The following is a 16,587-nucleotide window of genomic DNA, read 5'->3' as shown; positions in this document are numbered from 1 at the left end:
TCTTCTGAACCGAAACATCTGGTATTGTACCGCCGTCCAAAGTAGAGCGAGTGCTTAGTTTGACAGCTCAGCATGTCCAGGAGACTACCCAGAACACGTCCTTTCTTTCCCATTGTCAGGTCATAAACACTGCTTTTCAAAGGTACTGTTTTCACAGCACACTCTTATTCCCAGTATGTTTGCATACTAAATTCTATGAACGAGATGCGAGTCGTGTTGTCAGTAGGGCTCTAGAGTATCTGTTGGGTCGTCAATCTCATTGATTTGTGAGGCGTTTACCACCACATCTTGCCATGCCTTGTCCACACCATTCATCAGGAACTCATAACCAGGACTCAATACCTTGTAAGAAGTTTATATCATTTAGTGGTAAAAAGTCCTGACCCATTCCCTGATGAGAACCAGGCCTTCATAACTACAGGGGTCCATGTCACAGACTGAGGAACAAAAGAGATGACAACCCAAAGTTGGGTTTAAACTCAGACAACAGAGATGCTTGTTCTAGCTCCCAAGAAACAAAGAGATCTTCTGTTGAATCTGACAATTAATCGTGATGGTTGAAAAGTCGTCTCAAATCTAACTGAAGGACCTCGGCGTTACTCTGGACCCTGATCTCTCTTTTGACGAACATATCAAGACTGTTTCAAGGACAGCTTTTTTCCATCTACGTAACATTGCAAAAATCAGACATTTCCTGTCCAAAAATGATGCAGAAAAATTAATCCATGCTTTTGTTACTTCTAGGTTAGACTACTGCAATGCTCTACTTTCCGGCTAAAGCACTAAATAAACTTCAGTTAGTGCTAAATACGGCTGCTAGAATCCTGACTAGAACCAAAAAAAATGGATCATATTACTCCAGTGCTAGCCTCCCTACACTGGCTTCCTATTAAGGCAAGGGCTGATTTCAAGGTTTTACTGTTAACCTACAAAGCGTTACATGGGCTTGCTCCTACCTATCTTTCCGAGTTGGTCCTGCCGTACATACCTACACGTACGCTACGGTCACAAGACGCAGGCCTCCTAATTGTCCCTAGAATTTCTAAGCAAACAGCTGGAGGCAGGGCTTTCTCCAATAGATCTCCATTTTATGGAATGGTCTGCCTACCCATGTGAGAGACGCAGACTCGGTCTCAACCTTTAAGTCTTTACTGAAGACTCATCTCTTCAGTGGGTCATATGATTGAGTGTAGTCTGGCCCAGGAGTGTGAAGGTGAATGGAAAGGCTCTGGAGCAACGAACCGCCCTTGCTGTCTCTGCCTGGCCGGTTCCCTCTGCCTCTAACCCTATTACAGGGGCCGAGTCACTGGCGCTCTTTCATGCCGTCCCTAGGAGGGTTGAGTCACCGACGTGATCTTCCTGTCTGGGTTGGCGCCCCCCCTTGGGTTGTGCTGTGGCAGAGATCTTTGGTGGTTGAAGATATCCCTCTAGTGGTGTGGGGCAGTGCTTTGCCAAAGTGGGTGGGGTTATATCCTTCCTGTTTGGCCCTGTCCGGGGGTATCATCGGATGGGGCCACAGTGTCTCCTGACCCCTCCTGTCTCAGCCTCCAGTATTTATGCTGCAGTAGTTTGTGTCGGGGGGGCTAGGGTCAGTTTGTTATATCTGGAGTACTTATCCTGTGTGAATTTAAGTATGCTCTTTCTTTCTTTCTCTCTCGGAGGACCTGAGCCCTAGGACCATGCCTCGGACGACCTGGCATGATGACTCCTTGCTGTCCCCAGTCCACCTGGCCTTGCTGCTGCTCCAGTTTCAACTGTTCTGCTGCGGCTATGGAACCCTGACCTGTTCACCGGACGTGCTACCTGTCCCAGACATGCTGTTTTCAACTCTCTAGAGACAGCAGGAGCGGTAGAGATACTCTCAATGATCAGCTATGAAAAGCCAACTGACATTTACTCCTGAGGTGCTGCACCCTCGACAACTACTGTGATTATTATTATTATTTGACCATGCTGGTCATTTATGAACATGTTCTGTTATAACCTCCACCCGGCACAGCCAGAAGAGGACTGGCCACCCCTCATAGCCTGGTTCCTCTCTAGGTTTTGGCCTTTCTAGGGAGTTTTTCCTAGCAACCGTGCTTCTACACCTGCATTGCTTGCTGTTTGGGGTTTTAGGCTGGGTTTCTGTACAGCACTTGACATATCAGCTGATGTACGAAGGGCTATATAAATACATTTGATTTGAGTACAACATTCACACCTTTGTACAGTTGGCGACCCTGATTAACAGCACAGATGGAAACTACACCTCCAGAGAGCTGCTCCGTTTACTGTACCCCCAATCACATTGCTTAATGTACCCCAGGATGAACACCACTGCCTCATAATATTCACCTCACTGCTCATCAGTGACAAAATGCTCCAGAAAAGGGTTCTAATGAAAAACTTTATTTACAGTCCCATTGTTGTACTTCAGCACCTGAAAGACGTCTCAAGGGTTGCAGGTGTGACCTCAATGGCATCTTCTTCGGAGCAAATACATTTAATGAATCCTTTAACAAACTGACAAGCATTTAGATTAAAGGAAGACTGGCTCCCTAAATCATTTATAGTATACGAGTCACCTAGAACACAATTCATCACCAATAAGTCCAGATTTAAAGCAGCTCACCAGCTTGGAACCCCTACTTGCAAGGGAAGACGTATTCTGTCTCAGCCTGGTCACCTGTAACCGTAAGACAGGTTAGTCTCAGTAAATTAAAACAAGTTGACCAAATGTTCCTCAGAAGAGGGGAAAATAACATTTTGGGGAGGGTTAGTAGATCAACTTACTTGGCTGGTAGTAGTCATAGATCTTGACCACTGCTGGCTTTAGATTCTGTACTGGGAACTCCTGTATGATGTCCAGGGTGATGTGGAAAGGAAATAGTGATGTCAGCTGTTGGGAGAGAAACAAACATATGGGTCATTAAATGATCTAAGCAGAAGTTTCTGTATTTCAGCTTTGCTGACAGATACAGCAAAATATATTATTTTTTAAATGAAGCCCATTATATTTCAAACTGATCAATGGTTTTCACCTCACCTCTGTCAAGTACAGTAACACATGGTCATCTTTGATATCAACACGATCCACTCGACTTGAACCCCTCAGCTGTGAAGACAAGTCATTGACATTGCACGGACAAAAAACCTTGAGCCTTAAAAAAGGGACACAGATGAGGCAAGACCTCCATGGATAAAGGTCACACCACAACAACTCACCCTCCCCAAAGAGTCTGGATCTGGAGAAAACCCAGAGAGCATTTTCAAATCCACTATAATCATATTGGTGGTGAGCTCCTTTCCACGATATCTGAGAAAGATGATGGACAACTGCTTTTAATAAATCAAACGCTTGGATTGTTTTAGCCATAAAGACCAGGCTGCCGGCTAAGCATTCTGACTGATCCAAGCAGAGGTACCAACTAGAAGGTCAATAACCTATAAACAGGTATAACGAAACTAATTCATTTGGGTCAAATCCATTCTGTAAGACATGCTCCAAGATAACACCGGCAAACGAGGTGAATACAAGACAGGTCCTTCATTCTTACCGAGACTCGAGCTTCAGCGTGACTCTGGGTCTCAAAGACTTGCTGTTGCAGTCCACCTCTGGAGTCACCTGGATACTGAGCGTTGTGCTTCTGGTAGGAGTAGGGACGTTGTAGCGGAGCACCACCTGGGATAGAGAAGAGGAAGTCAGGGAAACCATCCTGTCCAAATACAAACGTTTTATGAGCCAGAAGAAACATCTTGCGCCACAGGACTGGGAGGAGAGATGTGTATTCACTGACCTGCACTGAGGCACAAGCACTGCCCTTCACTTCAACGCTGTACTTCCCTTCTGTGTCCTGCAGCGCCCTCTCCTGGTACAGAAGCTTGTTGTTTTGGTTGACAAGGAAGAGGCACCGTTCCCCACTGGGAGACCGTACCGTCACTGTGCTGGCTCCTCCTCTACTGAACACCCTGGTGGAGTAGAGAGCCAGGGCCTGGAGGGCCACCACGGTGTCCTACACATACAGACCACAGGACAATCAGTTCAAAATTAAAGACACCATTTTGAAGGGTTGATTATTTTCCTCACATTGAACAGTTGCTAAAGTGACTAAATCCCAATTCCATTCATTATGATGGTTTCTAGGCTCTGTACCAGTGGAAGTGAGCCTCACCAGGTTGGACATGAAGAACACATGACCTGTGGTCTGATACAAGTCAAAGTCACAATGTTTGTACTAGTGCAGCATTTCAGACCGCTGGTGTTTGGGAAGTATACCTGGGTGGAGGAGAAGCCTCCGTAGGCGTTCTGCTGCCTCACCAGCCACCTGACGATGCGGGAGGCGTAGCCCAGGTCAGAGGTAGACCGAGAAGAGGCACTGAGGGACGCCAGCAGAACGTAGGAGCTGATCTCCACCTCCAGGGAGGGTAAGGTCTCCGAGGAGGACTGGGACCAGTGCAGGAGACCCCCTGAGGGTTGAGGAGCACACACACCAGAATAAGAACTAGCTTATTCATCCCAATACAGACTACACGATACAAAGTTCTGACCTCCCCAATTCATTTCATGAGCAAGTTCAAATAGTATTTCTTTACAATAATTGCCAGATGGTCTGAGTGTTTGCACTTTTGGGAGTACTCCATTATCCAGGCATGCTCAATCAAGGAAAGACTGCGCTAACAGATCTTGGACCAGGATATAGCTCACCCTCTTGAAATGAGATGGTGTCGAGGTGCTGCAGAAGCCGGGCCCGTGTCTCCATGTCACCTGCCAGGGTGAAGGTGTAGGCCAGCAGAGCAGTAGCGTAGGTGTTGGACAAATCACTGGTGGAGTTCTTCAGGCAAGACAAGCTGTGGTCCACAACAGGATCCTAGAGCACAGAATGACAGCAGCACATTAAGATAAGCCAGCCTGGTCCCAGATCAGTTTGGACTGGGTTCCATTCAACTTGCTGTTCTGGGGCCTCAGGCAGTTCAAATTGTTGATTAGGGAACACTTTTTGCTGAGGAACGGGATTGTTTTTCCTTGTAAATCTTGTGCATTTTATTACATTTGTAAAGGGTATAATTTGTGTATATGCAGAAGTCCCATGCTAAAGAGGGATCAGACAACACGAACAGATCTGGGACCAGACTAGAGAGATTCAAGCTGGAGCACATTTCCTTTCTCACTTTACAGTAGCATACTGAGCCTAATATCACTAGTAACAGATCTACGCCATTCAGATCTGCTTACGTAACGCCCATTCTATGTTATGTCATAGACTACTTTCAGAGAAATGACAGTTGATATAAGACACAGATGTCATACAGGAGGCTAAATGAGTTGCCTGTAATGACGTTGTGAGGAACGGTTACATGGAGTGAAGCTACTTACTGACACGGACATGTTGAGCTCCAGCATTGAAGCAGTGATGTAAGCCGTCAGTGTGACTTCATCCGTCACTCCACCCTAGAAAACAATGTCAACACACTAACTGTATCTAGCCTGTTGAAATCAAACTATGGCTGGTCTGACGAAACAACCAGTTTATTAGCAATATAAAATACCTTCATTCTGTTGTTCAAGAGCTTCCCTAAAGCTCTGAAACAGCCATGTTTGCCTTGTTGACGTTCCAACCAAGTCTTGGATTGCTCCATCGTTGCCGGGTCAACATAGATGAAAGACTGGGCTTTGCCAAAGGATCTCAAGACAAAAGCAGTCAGCCTGAAGAAAGAACTGGATTCATTTAAAAGCCCTGACATAATATCGTCAAGCTCCAAGTCATGACATCACACGTCAACTGTCCAATCCATCGTCTCCATGCCAGAGATGCCATTTGATTGGTCAATGCTTCATTGAAACTACCAGTAGGTGAAAATCAAGCCAAGTACTCACCAGGTGTTCCCCAAGCCTTGTCCAAACGTGCTGTACGCACCATCAGCATCCTTGTAGTTCAGCTGCCGTTGGTAACCTGCCGGTGGGGTTTTAGCATGAACAGTGACCAAGCGGTTGTTCCATTCCCAGAGTTGTGCCCCAAATGGCTCCCTATATATCAGGGCTCTCCAACCCTGTTCATGGAGAGCTACCCTCCAACCAAGTTGGAATTAACCCCATTCAGCTAATTATTAGAAGGGGAGCTAGATTAGGGTTGGAGTGAAACCCTGCAGGACAGTAACAGGGTTGGAGAGTCCTGCCCTATATAAGGAATAGGGTGCTATGAGACAGTGTCTATATTCTACCATCAAATGACTTCAGTAGGAAACCATGTGTTGGGTCAGTGATGTTATGTTAAGACATTGATATTAGAGGTATGCAGCTCCATCGTTACCATGACAGCAGGGTACACCGAGGAGAAACACTTTAAAATGGTTTGGAATAGAAAACCCTCTAATTGGACAAATCCAGCCCGGTTTGTGGATTTGGTGTCTCATCAAGACAAATGTTAAGGGACTCTCCTACCACTAGTGAGGAACTTGGTAGCCTTGTCTAGGATGGCTGGCGTGAGCTGCTTTGTGTTCCTCAGGTACTCCAGGATGTAGATATTGGGGGAGAGCAGGGCCATATTCTGCTCCCCACACCCATACGGCATCTGCAACAGTCCATCCAGGTTGTTGAGGGCCCGACCCAGGATGTCCCCTACAGAGAAACAAGGGACTTCTGTTACAGACTGTCGTCTTCAGCAAACAGCAGCATCACTGGAGAAGGGTTGTCTTCCCACCACTAACTACACAGTGGTGTATTTTACCCAGAACTGAGAGGGAAATCCTAGCAGAGCCATCCACCACATTCTGGGGGAGTTGCAGTTCCACCTCCTCCGTCAGAGCTTCTCCTGTGGACACAAAGATGAGCTGAATGAAGATGATCACGTCAACCACCGTGAACATTCAACGTTGATTCATTACTGACCAGTAGGACACAGCAACCAGTTGTAGGTGTGGCTCTTCTCTGTTCCCTCAGCCTGGAGGAAGAGAGGGATTCATTTCAGAGGCAGTTACACTAGACAGTATCTGTGCAACCTAACGTTAGTTCTCCCACAGCGGTAGACTACATACCTTCACCAGCAGGCTCCGTGTGACTGTGTCAACGCGTCCTCTCTCCGGTACGTTCGCAACCCCTTTGTCACACGCAGTGTGGGACTGGACAGCCGCCGCACTAACGGACACGTTCAAAACCCCTACACACAGTACAGCGCAGGTTACACAACATCCAATACGGTGACAGTACACAACTCAGGTTGACATCCATTCTGCCATTTGAACAGTTGAATGAAGACTAACCCAGGACAGAGGGGGCCATTGTCCAACTGAAGGTCTTTCGTCCATTGGCACACAAGCACGAGGAGTCCCGGACATCACGCAAGGGTGTGAGAGTGTAGTCAGCGGAAAGAGCTGGAGTCACAGAAACCTGCCAAAGAGGAACACGTCGTAAGATAACATGGTACGCCAAAAACAATACAACTCAAGAAACCATCCTGGTGCAGTGCCGTACCACGATGCACTTGGAGAGGTAGTTAAACACAGTGGCCTTCAGCTCAAAGTGCTCTCCCCGGATGACTGAGTAGGGCAGGGTGAGCTCCAGGAAGAAGGGCTGGAAGACCGTGAGCTCCACCAGAGGAGCCAGACCGAAGCCACTGGGGGCCAGGCAGAAGACCTCAGTCTCCCAGGTGGTGATGGTGTCTGGGACTGTCAGGGGGACATCTGCTGATCCAGACTCCCTGGAATACAGAGGTCAGAGTTCAAACAGAAAGCCACCAAGTGTCCAATAGAGAAGGACTAATTTCAACACTGTTTGTTACAAATGCATTTAAGCTTTATCTAACCAGGGACACCCATTGAGGTCAACGGGTCTTTTCTAAGAGAAAGCTGGCCTACAGTTTACAGAGGTTCAGGTTCCTAATCTACACCACGACTGTTTGGATATGAGGCAAGAGCTAAGAGGGCTTTCACCAGAGGTCAGCCTCACTGTGCAGAGCACTTACCCAACTTCCACAAGGTCCCAAATCCATGTCTCAGGGAAGAATGTACGGACCGTCTGTATGGGTGGCGGAGGTGGAGCGGCAAGTCCACCAGCCACAGCCATTTCAAGTCTAGGACCTGCTGATCCAGGCCTAGCCATAGGGCTGTAAGCTACTAACACAAAACATGGCCATTATTGTCAAGTTAAAATGGACTGAATGCTGTGCTTATTCTAACAAAAGGTCATCCATAACCCAAGATTCATTAGACTTGGCAATGAGAATAAGGGTTGGTAAGGACATCTCACCATAGGAGCGATAGTACTGGTTCCCCTGGTAACTGAGGCAGGAAGGTACTCTTATATCCAGGTTAGTCGCTAGCTTCAGTCCCAGCGTCTAGAAAGAGCAGAAACAACTTATTAATAAATGTCAGTGTCATTCTATTAAGTTTAACAGTGTAAGATGAACACATTGTAACAGAACGGGGACTGATTCTTCCCAGAAAGAAAAGAGGCTTCAAGTTGAGAAAACAGGGCAGAAATATTTACCTGAAAAACTGCATAAGGATCATTTGTCATCTCAGACGGTCCATATGGGTGTGGTATTATGAATCTCCTTGGTCTAACACGTAAACATGCTACTGGATCTTCAAGCTCGTAGGGAATATAGGTCGTCTCCTTGACCGGTAACAAATCAAATATCTGGAAAGGGACAACGGAGAGGTGTGAAATTACCTCGTTCATTGGGGACCGAACAGACTGAAACGACTACTTGGGGAAATACTCCATTTTTGTTTTCCATTGCTAAACGTTTAGAATGTTGTCCCGTCAACAAGGAGGTGCTTTCCAGTTACTGAGAGTCAATAGAAAGTGGGCCTCAAGCCAGAGAATGAGTCCCATCACATTTGATAAAAGCTCCCCAAATGACCAGTGAACAGATCCACTCCATGTCTGCTGTAGTCCTGGTTGTATTCCCAGCACCACCAAAACAGTAGGTATGCTGGTACCACTGTAGTTCACTTCAGTGAGCTCCGTTACCTTGTCAGCATCCAGCCTCTTCCCTGGCTCCATGATGCCAACACTCTGGTCCACAGCACCGAGGCCACAGAGGGAACCGGGCTGGGCCGAGAGATGCAGGGTGTTCTCCTCCCCTGGGACTGCGTTGGAGGGAGAGAACTCCACCAACACCTGGCATACACATCAGATACCATTACTCCAGCTATGATACAGTCTGGAAATACTGGACACCTTTCAGAAAATAACAATGTCCGCCACGTACAGTCACTGGGGATATGAGACTCCTGCACACACCTTGTTCCTGAAGCATTTCTCAGTGGGGAAGTTCATGCTGTGGGCGATGACAGTCTCACTGGGTAGCATACTGTACACCAGGAGCTGAACCACCGGCGCCATATCTGGAACCACTGCCAACTTCAAGGTGACGTCACCCTCAGCTACTGCAACGCAAGAGCAGGTCACTGTCATCGAGCACCTTCAGAATCACATCATGAAACTCACTCACTCACCAGGACTGTCCTGCTGCACAGTAACATTGATGTGTCCATGCTGAACTATGACCCCTCTGGATAAGGCCTGGAGGGAAAGGGAACAGTTCTCAGCAACAGAGATGAGACGTTGCAACCTGGACTCATGGGGTAGACGTAACATGGTTAACAAATCCAGGACTCCAATTAGTATGATACGTTACGTTTTGTATGTATTCATTTGTGGATGTCCATCATCCATTTTATATAGGTTACACATTTGCTAAATGTAATATATATATATATATAACAAAGTCCAATTTGTAACATGAGCTAGGTTGGGTTACAGTGGTTGATTAGGAGTATTGGTGTAGTATAGGAACATCCTTTGAAAGTGTTGCTGGAGCAATGTCTGAAATGATCCTGGTCTAAAGGAGCGCAACTAGGAAATATGGTGCTGTTTGAGAGGCACCGTGGGTTTGCAGGTTGTTCCTGGTTCTACTCACCAGGTAGAGGACAGCCACAGAGCCCTTTGGGACAGTCTCCCCTACGATGACATAGCGGATGGTGATTGACACCGCCTGCCCACATGCCAGTGGTTTCTCCACCTTCTGAATAGCCAGGGAGCTGGATGGTTTACTGTCAGGGGCAGCGGGCTGGATCAGTGAGAGTAGGTGTTGCCCTCTGTTGAAATAGGGGACCCTGTATCCTGGGAACTCCACTTGTGGGGTGTCGCTCACCTGGAAAGGAACAAAAGGGAGAGTCTAACTAAAGGCCCAATCCTAAATCACCCCCTAGACCCTGTCCTATATACAGTGGGGATCTGAGAGGATGACAGGAAGCAATATGGTAACAGATCCAAATTACTTCCACCTAGCCCATCCTGGTCATAGCATGTTAGGGTCATGACCTCTGGGCAGCATTTCCCCCCACTGTCCTGGGGACCCCAAGCGGTCCGATTCAAATCTTGAGGAAGAGTTCATTATTTGACGTCAGCTGTGTGGGCAAGAAACTAAACATGCACCCCTTACGGTCTCCAGGACACTGGCATGGAGTATAAAGTCTGTCAAACCTAGAAGGAATCATACTTACTACCAAGTTAATATTCTCTTTGGGCAGACTGGTTGTGTTGACGGAGAACCTGGCAATACCACGACTGTCCGTGGTTAGGTTCTGTAGTCGTAGATACGAGGACCAGCCTTTCTCCTCAAACAGGTAGACTAACATGTCAGAGATGGGTGTGTTGTTAAAGCGAACAGCATTTATCTGAGGAAAAGGGGGGGGGGGTGTTGTATGAATGAAGTGACACTACATACGTCATCATTACCTACCACATACTGCTAGTTCAGGAAGCAGGACAAACTAGCATCCACAATGCAACAGGAACACCATTTGGACTTACCTTGCCTTCGATAATTGATCCATGCTCATAGATTTGGGGCGTGTCAACAAATGTGAATTCTCCAATCACATAGGAGAGCTCTATGCGTTTTTCCTCTGACAGTGTAATACCTGTCAAATGAAAACAGGATGGTATATTTCACAATTACCAGTACCAACACCATGCAGAAACTGAACTGCAGTGCAGCTTAAACAGAATATTAAAACAGCATTATATAAAACCCTGCTGCAGCACCAACGGTCATAAAGCTCTTTCTTCCCAACGTTGCGCCAACGCAGAGGAACCCAAACTCAGTCCTGGACCCCCCCCCCCCCCCCCCCCCCCCCCGGGTGCACCTTGTAGTTTCCTGCACTACAGCTGATTCTAATCAAAACTACACTATGAGACGGTTATTTCAGTCAGCTGTGTAGCGCTCGGGCAGAAACCACAACCCAGGGGGAACCCCAGGACAGTTAGGGAAACCCTGATCTAATGAAAAAGGCAATAGTTACGTCGCCATCAGCTGAAGTGAAATGAAGGGTTTGTATTGAGGAAATAACATGATGCATCTCATAAAGGACTTGCCTGTCCCATCCTCCTGTACTTCTGCATGGAAACTAAACACGTCTCCCAGCAATTTCTCTCCTGCATTCTTTGTGAAAATTGCCATGTTGAAGACATAAGAAGCACAGCCAGTATGGTCCATCTAGGAAAAGCAAACAAAACAGCAAAAAAAAAAGAAAGAAAAGTAAATCCCATTCAAAATGTAATATGTTTGTAAAAACAGCACTACTAGTTTTAGGGAAAGCATACAAACCTCTATTGACTCTTTGTGGCATGGAGGTGTGTAATCAGGAACTCCTTGTGGATTTCTCTCACCGATTGTTATTGGTATCACTGCATTGTCCACCAAGGGTCGGCACAACTTGACCCCTGCTTTACCAGGTACAGGCTGCCTATACGTGTATCTGATTTCAATTCACAACAAGACAAGTGTCAACTTCCTACAGCCAATTATCATATTAAAAACATGAGACCTAAAGGCTTGTACATTCCTGCAGGCTTGAAGTCACGCATTTAACACGGTCAATGAATCTGGACCTGTATTCATAGAGCCTCAGAACGGGATCCGTTTTAACTACAGATCATAATGAACAAGGTCACATGTCAGGGTGGGACCTGATCCTAGAACAGCAATCCTAATCTGAGACGCTTTATGACCGAAGAACCAGCTGCTCATGTAAATGTCACTAACAAATCTCAGGGATCGTAGCAGCAGTTTAAGACATTGAGCAGTAGCATTGTATGTCTTCAATTAGCATGGGTCATTAATGCAGACCACATGCATATTTAAGGATTTTTATATTTAAATAAGTGTATTTGAGTATCCTCAAATGCATAACAATTTCCAAGTGTATTATCAAATTCAGCTACAGTACTAGCACAGGCTGCTGCCTACAGACTTGAAATACTGGTCACTAATAATGCTTACATACCTTGCATTACTCATCTCGTATGTATATACTGTATTCTATACCTCTGACATTGACCATCTATTCTTCATTCCATTCCTTAGATGTGTGTATTAGGCATTTGTGAAATTGTTACATATTGCTGCACCCGCAACATGTACTAAACACGTGTTGTAACCAATAAAATGTCATTTACTTGTATTTTCAAAGATCCAAATCCTTACTTTGAAATGTGAAGGTAAATGAAATACTTCTAATAGTATTTCGAGCCAGGTCTGCCTCGGCATAATGACATTATTAATGACATGTAGTGGATTTACACCATCACCTTGTAACTACAGTACATTACAAGTCACCAATAGTGTTTACTCACTTTGCACACACTTTCACTTCATACTCTTCCTGAACAACGCTGATCTTGTCCGCGAGGTTCATTTGGATCTTAAACTTGGGCAAAACTACAGATAAAAAGAACAGCAGTCAACTCCAGAATGTTCCAGGGTTGTGATGCATTGATTCAACATTACCAAGCATGAAAGAGAAACTCCACCTACCATACTGTTCTACCTTGAAGTTGTGGTAGATTTTCTCTTCACCAATCCACACTACAATGGTATAGGATCCTACAGGTGCTTCAGAGTTCAGGGGGTGAGAAAGCTGCAGAATGCTGCCACTGGATGTAGTGTTGACCCACTGTCCAATCCGGTTGTGATTAACATCCTGTTGGTTCATAGGAAGGGGAACGTTCAGCAGGACACAACGTTGTGGAACGTTCACAACAGTATACAGGACAAGGAGTCAGTTCTATCTGTAACATTCATCTACTGAAGGGGGCCCAGATCACAACGCTGATAGGAAGTATTTAGCCAACTCCTACAGTAGGTGGATATGAGGACCTAGCTAGCTGGGGGAGTCATAATGCTGCAGTCTTCACACTGACAGTCAACATAGTCACACTAACAAGGATCTTACCTCAAGTTCCACAATGTTGTACTGTGAAGGGCAAAGACAAGAGATGGCGTTGTTAATGAAACATGAACCCAATGCCAAAACAGAGGAGCATAGCGGTCTACAACTATAGGAACTAGACAGGTGATTGGCTTGGTCACTTAACGTAAACATCACATGTAGCATTTGCAATTCAATCTCAGGAAGAGATGATCCCATTCATTCCAATCTGACCTATATGAATGGAAGCCCCATGTCCTGGCTGGTTGAGTGCTGTACATAATACCAGACTGCTATGTCCATCACAGTATTGTGACACTTCTGCATCTTGGTTTGAAATAGTAGAGACTGAACTAAAATACTATTGTCAATCGTATATTTTCAACTCACCAGCTGATTGACGGGGCTAAAATGGGTATCCAAGGTGACGACTCTAAAATGCACTGTAAAAAGCCAATGACAAGACGAACAATAAGAATATTAGAAGCATCATTTCAGACAACTTCCTCATAATCCCAAGGTTCCCAGATTCCCATCCTGATTCCAGTAATCTTTCACGTTTCCCTCTACAATCCTCATAAGCCACGCATGACTCGTTAGAACAGACTGGACCAGACTGGGGAAGAGCATTGCCAGCAATGATAGTGTTCTTTCCTACACAATTATTGCCTGATGCATTTCACAAATCTTCCTTCAGATTTCAGTCTGATAGTACTTCATTGTAATACGGTTACAGCCTCAAATAAACAAAGGGAACATGGTGGGGTCGTGGAAAACTGTTGATATCAAAATGGGGTCAGGGGTCCAAAAATGTCAAAGCACCGGAGTAAACCATTACAGAACATGCCAATACCTAATTGTCCTGTTTCTTAGCAACCAGACTACCGGCTGTAACATTACCCGGTTGTCCTGGGTTGTAGATTGGTTTGTCCGTTTGGATGAACGTCATGGGGCTGTAGGGTTTGATCATGACCCTTCTCTCCTCTGTGGATAGAAATGTTTCCCCTCGAACCTCCACCTTAAAGTTCTGCACTTTGTCGCTCTTCACATGAGGAGCCTGTCAGGGACGGAAACAGGGCAACACCGGTGAACTAACGGACCGATAACATAGGACATTAAAAATGTGGTGCCGTGTGGCCCAGCTGGTAAGAATTGGTAGAGGTGCCACTAGCAACTTCAAGGTAGAGCGTTTAACTCCTGCAGGGATCACATTATGCACGTCGCAAAAATATAAAATTGTCTCGATAGTATAGACAAGCATTCAATCAAAACCTGGTACAAATTGGAGCCTGAATCACAGAAAGTTCTGGTAGGCCACCACTGACATTACCCATAAAATAAGCTGGCATTGCACAAAGAACCTAAGCGATGCATCACAGCTGAGCAGTACAGTACACTCTTATTGGAATGGCTCTAGATGTCCACCAGTGCTGGGCTGACCTGAAACTGGAAACAGCGGTGAAACTCTTGGTCAGAACTCTGGTGGAGAAGTCTCTTGTTCTTGCCCGTCGGCCATCAGAGATACGGTCATGACCAGGGTCTCGTTGGGCTGCAGAAGGCTGGCACAAAGCTTGGCCTCTGAGCCTGCCTGGATCACTGCAGGAATGGCTACCATGTAAACCCTACAGAGAAAACACCGGCAACAGGAATCACTACCCAAGACAGGATACCTCCAACACAAAGCCAGGTGAAATACACAGGGGGATAAAGATCTGCAGAAAGGGTAGATGAAAAATTGCTCTAAAAGAAGATTAAAACCCAGAAGAGAGAAGCAAGTCTGATCACTAAATTCTAACTTGTGAGTGCAGATTGACTACGGTCTTGGAGTCTCTCGACAGACACAAAGCCAGTGAATGCAGGCAAAGAGTATCCATCTCCAAACCTGAAGCCCAGGAAGAACCATGACTAAAGGAGAAGAATAAACCACAGTCTGTTATGACCCAGTATTCCTACATGGAAGACCTGCCTACTGCACTGTACACAGGTTGTGTCTAGATGGGATACAGATTGTCAATAGTTCTAACCTTATAGGTGAATTCATACACAGCAGGTTGGGAGAATTAGGTTAAGGGTTGGCTAATAAAATACAATTCTACAGGGAAGGGGGTGAGAGACCAAACAATTGAATTTAAAATTCTTTCCTGGAACTGCAAACCATATCAGAAGCATCTACCCACTGACATACCACCAGACAGGGAGAAGCAACACCAAACAGGCACCAACCTAGTCTCAGACCATTTTGTACGCAAAACTGAAACACTCTAGTATAGATATATTACATTTGTGGATGTCCATCCATTTCATATGATATGTTAAAAATGTACATCTTACAAATTCCAATTTGTTGTGGCCAACATGAGCTAGGTAGCTAACATTATCTAGGCTAAACATTAGGAGATAAAGTTAATTAGCAGTTGGCTAACCTTAACCCTTTTAGCTAAGTAGTTCCAAAGTAGATGAAGTTGCTTATTACCCAAAATGTTATACGTCAGTTTTATTACACCACCCCTCCACCCTTTTGGTTTTTGCCTTAAGTAGCTGTCAGTCTCCTGTAAAAATACAAACTTACCATTTCATACAGATTTCAGTCTGGCAGATATACTTTTACTATGTTACGTACAGTCCATGAGACAAGGCTGCAGACACAGGTCGGTAAAAAGGCTCAATTGCATGTAGGTTAGTGTTACTTCTAGACCGAGTTACAATATATCGGGCTAGAAACTAGCGTGCACTAGGAGAAAGTATTCTGTTGTAAGACCAGATGCAAGTTTGTTTTTTTTAACTGTTGTTTTGGGTATATGATTGCAACACAAGTTGCTATAGCACCTGTGACCTAGGCATACTCACCGCAGCGGGTTGTTCGTGGACTCAGTCGAACGTAAATCTCCCCCGTCGGTCATGTCCCTATAAATATCCTTAGTTACGGACTTTTTTTCTCTAATTACTAAGCGCTCGCACCTGCTGGATATTCAGGGAGTTCGATTAGACTGAACGGCCATTTCAAATGCGCGATCATATTGTCAACAAGGCAGCATGGTGCGTTAAGTAATTCAGGAACATAGGTCTACAACATGTTTTCTATCCGTCAAATGTTTGCATTTTAAACATTGGGAAGGCAGCTGAAGCACATATGTTTTTTTTTTTTATCAAGACCAAACACTTTTAGGCCTATGCATATGGAAAATTCGATCCTAAATCATTACTGTAAGAAATTGTATTAGATATTGGTAACTTGTTTTAACAACTTCTCAACATTACCTATAAGTTGACACAACATACACACCCCCTCTTTCTCTTGGACATATGCTGGACACATAGGACATATACACGGCACCACAATTCCCCTCCCCCATGACAATCACACAGACACACCCAACCCATGGTTGG

At 45.4% G+C, this 16,587-nt stretch overlaps 1 protein-coding gene across 1 annotated transcript; it reads right to left on the bottom strand.

Moving 5' to 3' along the window:
• Positions 1-2,371: 2,371 nt before the first annotated feature.
• LOC120039446 (alpha-2-macroglobulin-like) lies at positions 2,372-16,226 on the bottom strand. Its single transcript, XM_038984840.1, is given in 37 exon segments — positions 2,372-2,668; positions 2,776-2,881; positions 3,029-3,097; positions 3,208-3,298; positions 3,540-3,664; positions 3,780-3,995; positions 4,259-4,449; positions 4,688-4,850; positions 5,357-5,431; positions 5,530-5,686; positions 5,858-5,933; positions 6,422-6,598; positions 6,708-6,791; positions 6,869-6,920; positions 7,015-7,136; positions 7,240-7,366; positions 7,451-7,676; positions 7,941-8,091; positions 8,225-8,312; positions 8,465-8,617; positions 8,954-9,103; positions 9,227-9,372; positions 9,442-9,508; positions 9,906-10,139; positions 10,492-10,665; positions 10,802-10,911; positions 11,366-11,486; positions 11,598-11,748; positions 12,626-12,710; positions 12,807-12,972; positions 13,225-13,245; positions 13,591-13,643; positions 14,101-14,257; positions 14,641-14,706; positions 14,708-14,822; positions 15,018-15,105; positions 16,048-16,226. Coding segments are annotated over 36 exon segments (4,392 nt in total). The 5' UTR covers positions 15,104-15,105; positions 16,048-16,226; the 3' UTR covers positions 2,372-2,627.
• Positions 16,227-16,587: the final 361 nt, after the last annotated feature.

The sequence above is a fragment of the Salvelinus namaycush genome, unplaced genomic scaffold (genome assembly GCF_016432855.1).
Source record: "Salvelinus namaycush isolate Seneca unplaced genomic scaffold, SaNama_1.0 Scaffold2710, whole genome shotgun sequence".
Lineage (NCBI taxonomy): Eukaryota > Metazoa > Chordata > Actinopteri > Salmoniformes > Salmonidae > Salvelinus > Salvelinus namaycush.
Note: the sequence above shows the minus strand (reverse complement) of the source record. Positions and strands in the feature narration are given on the sequence as shown.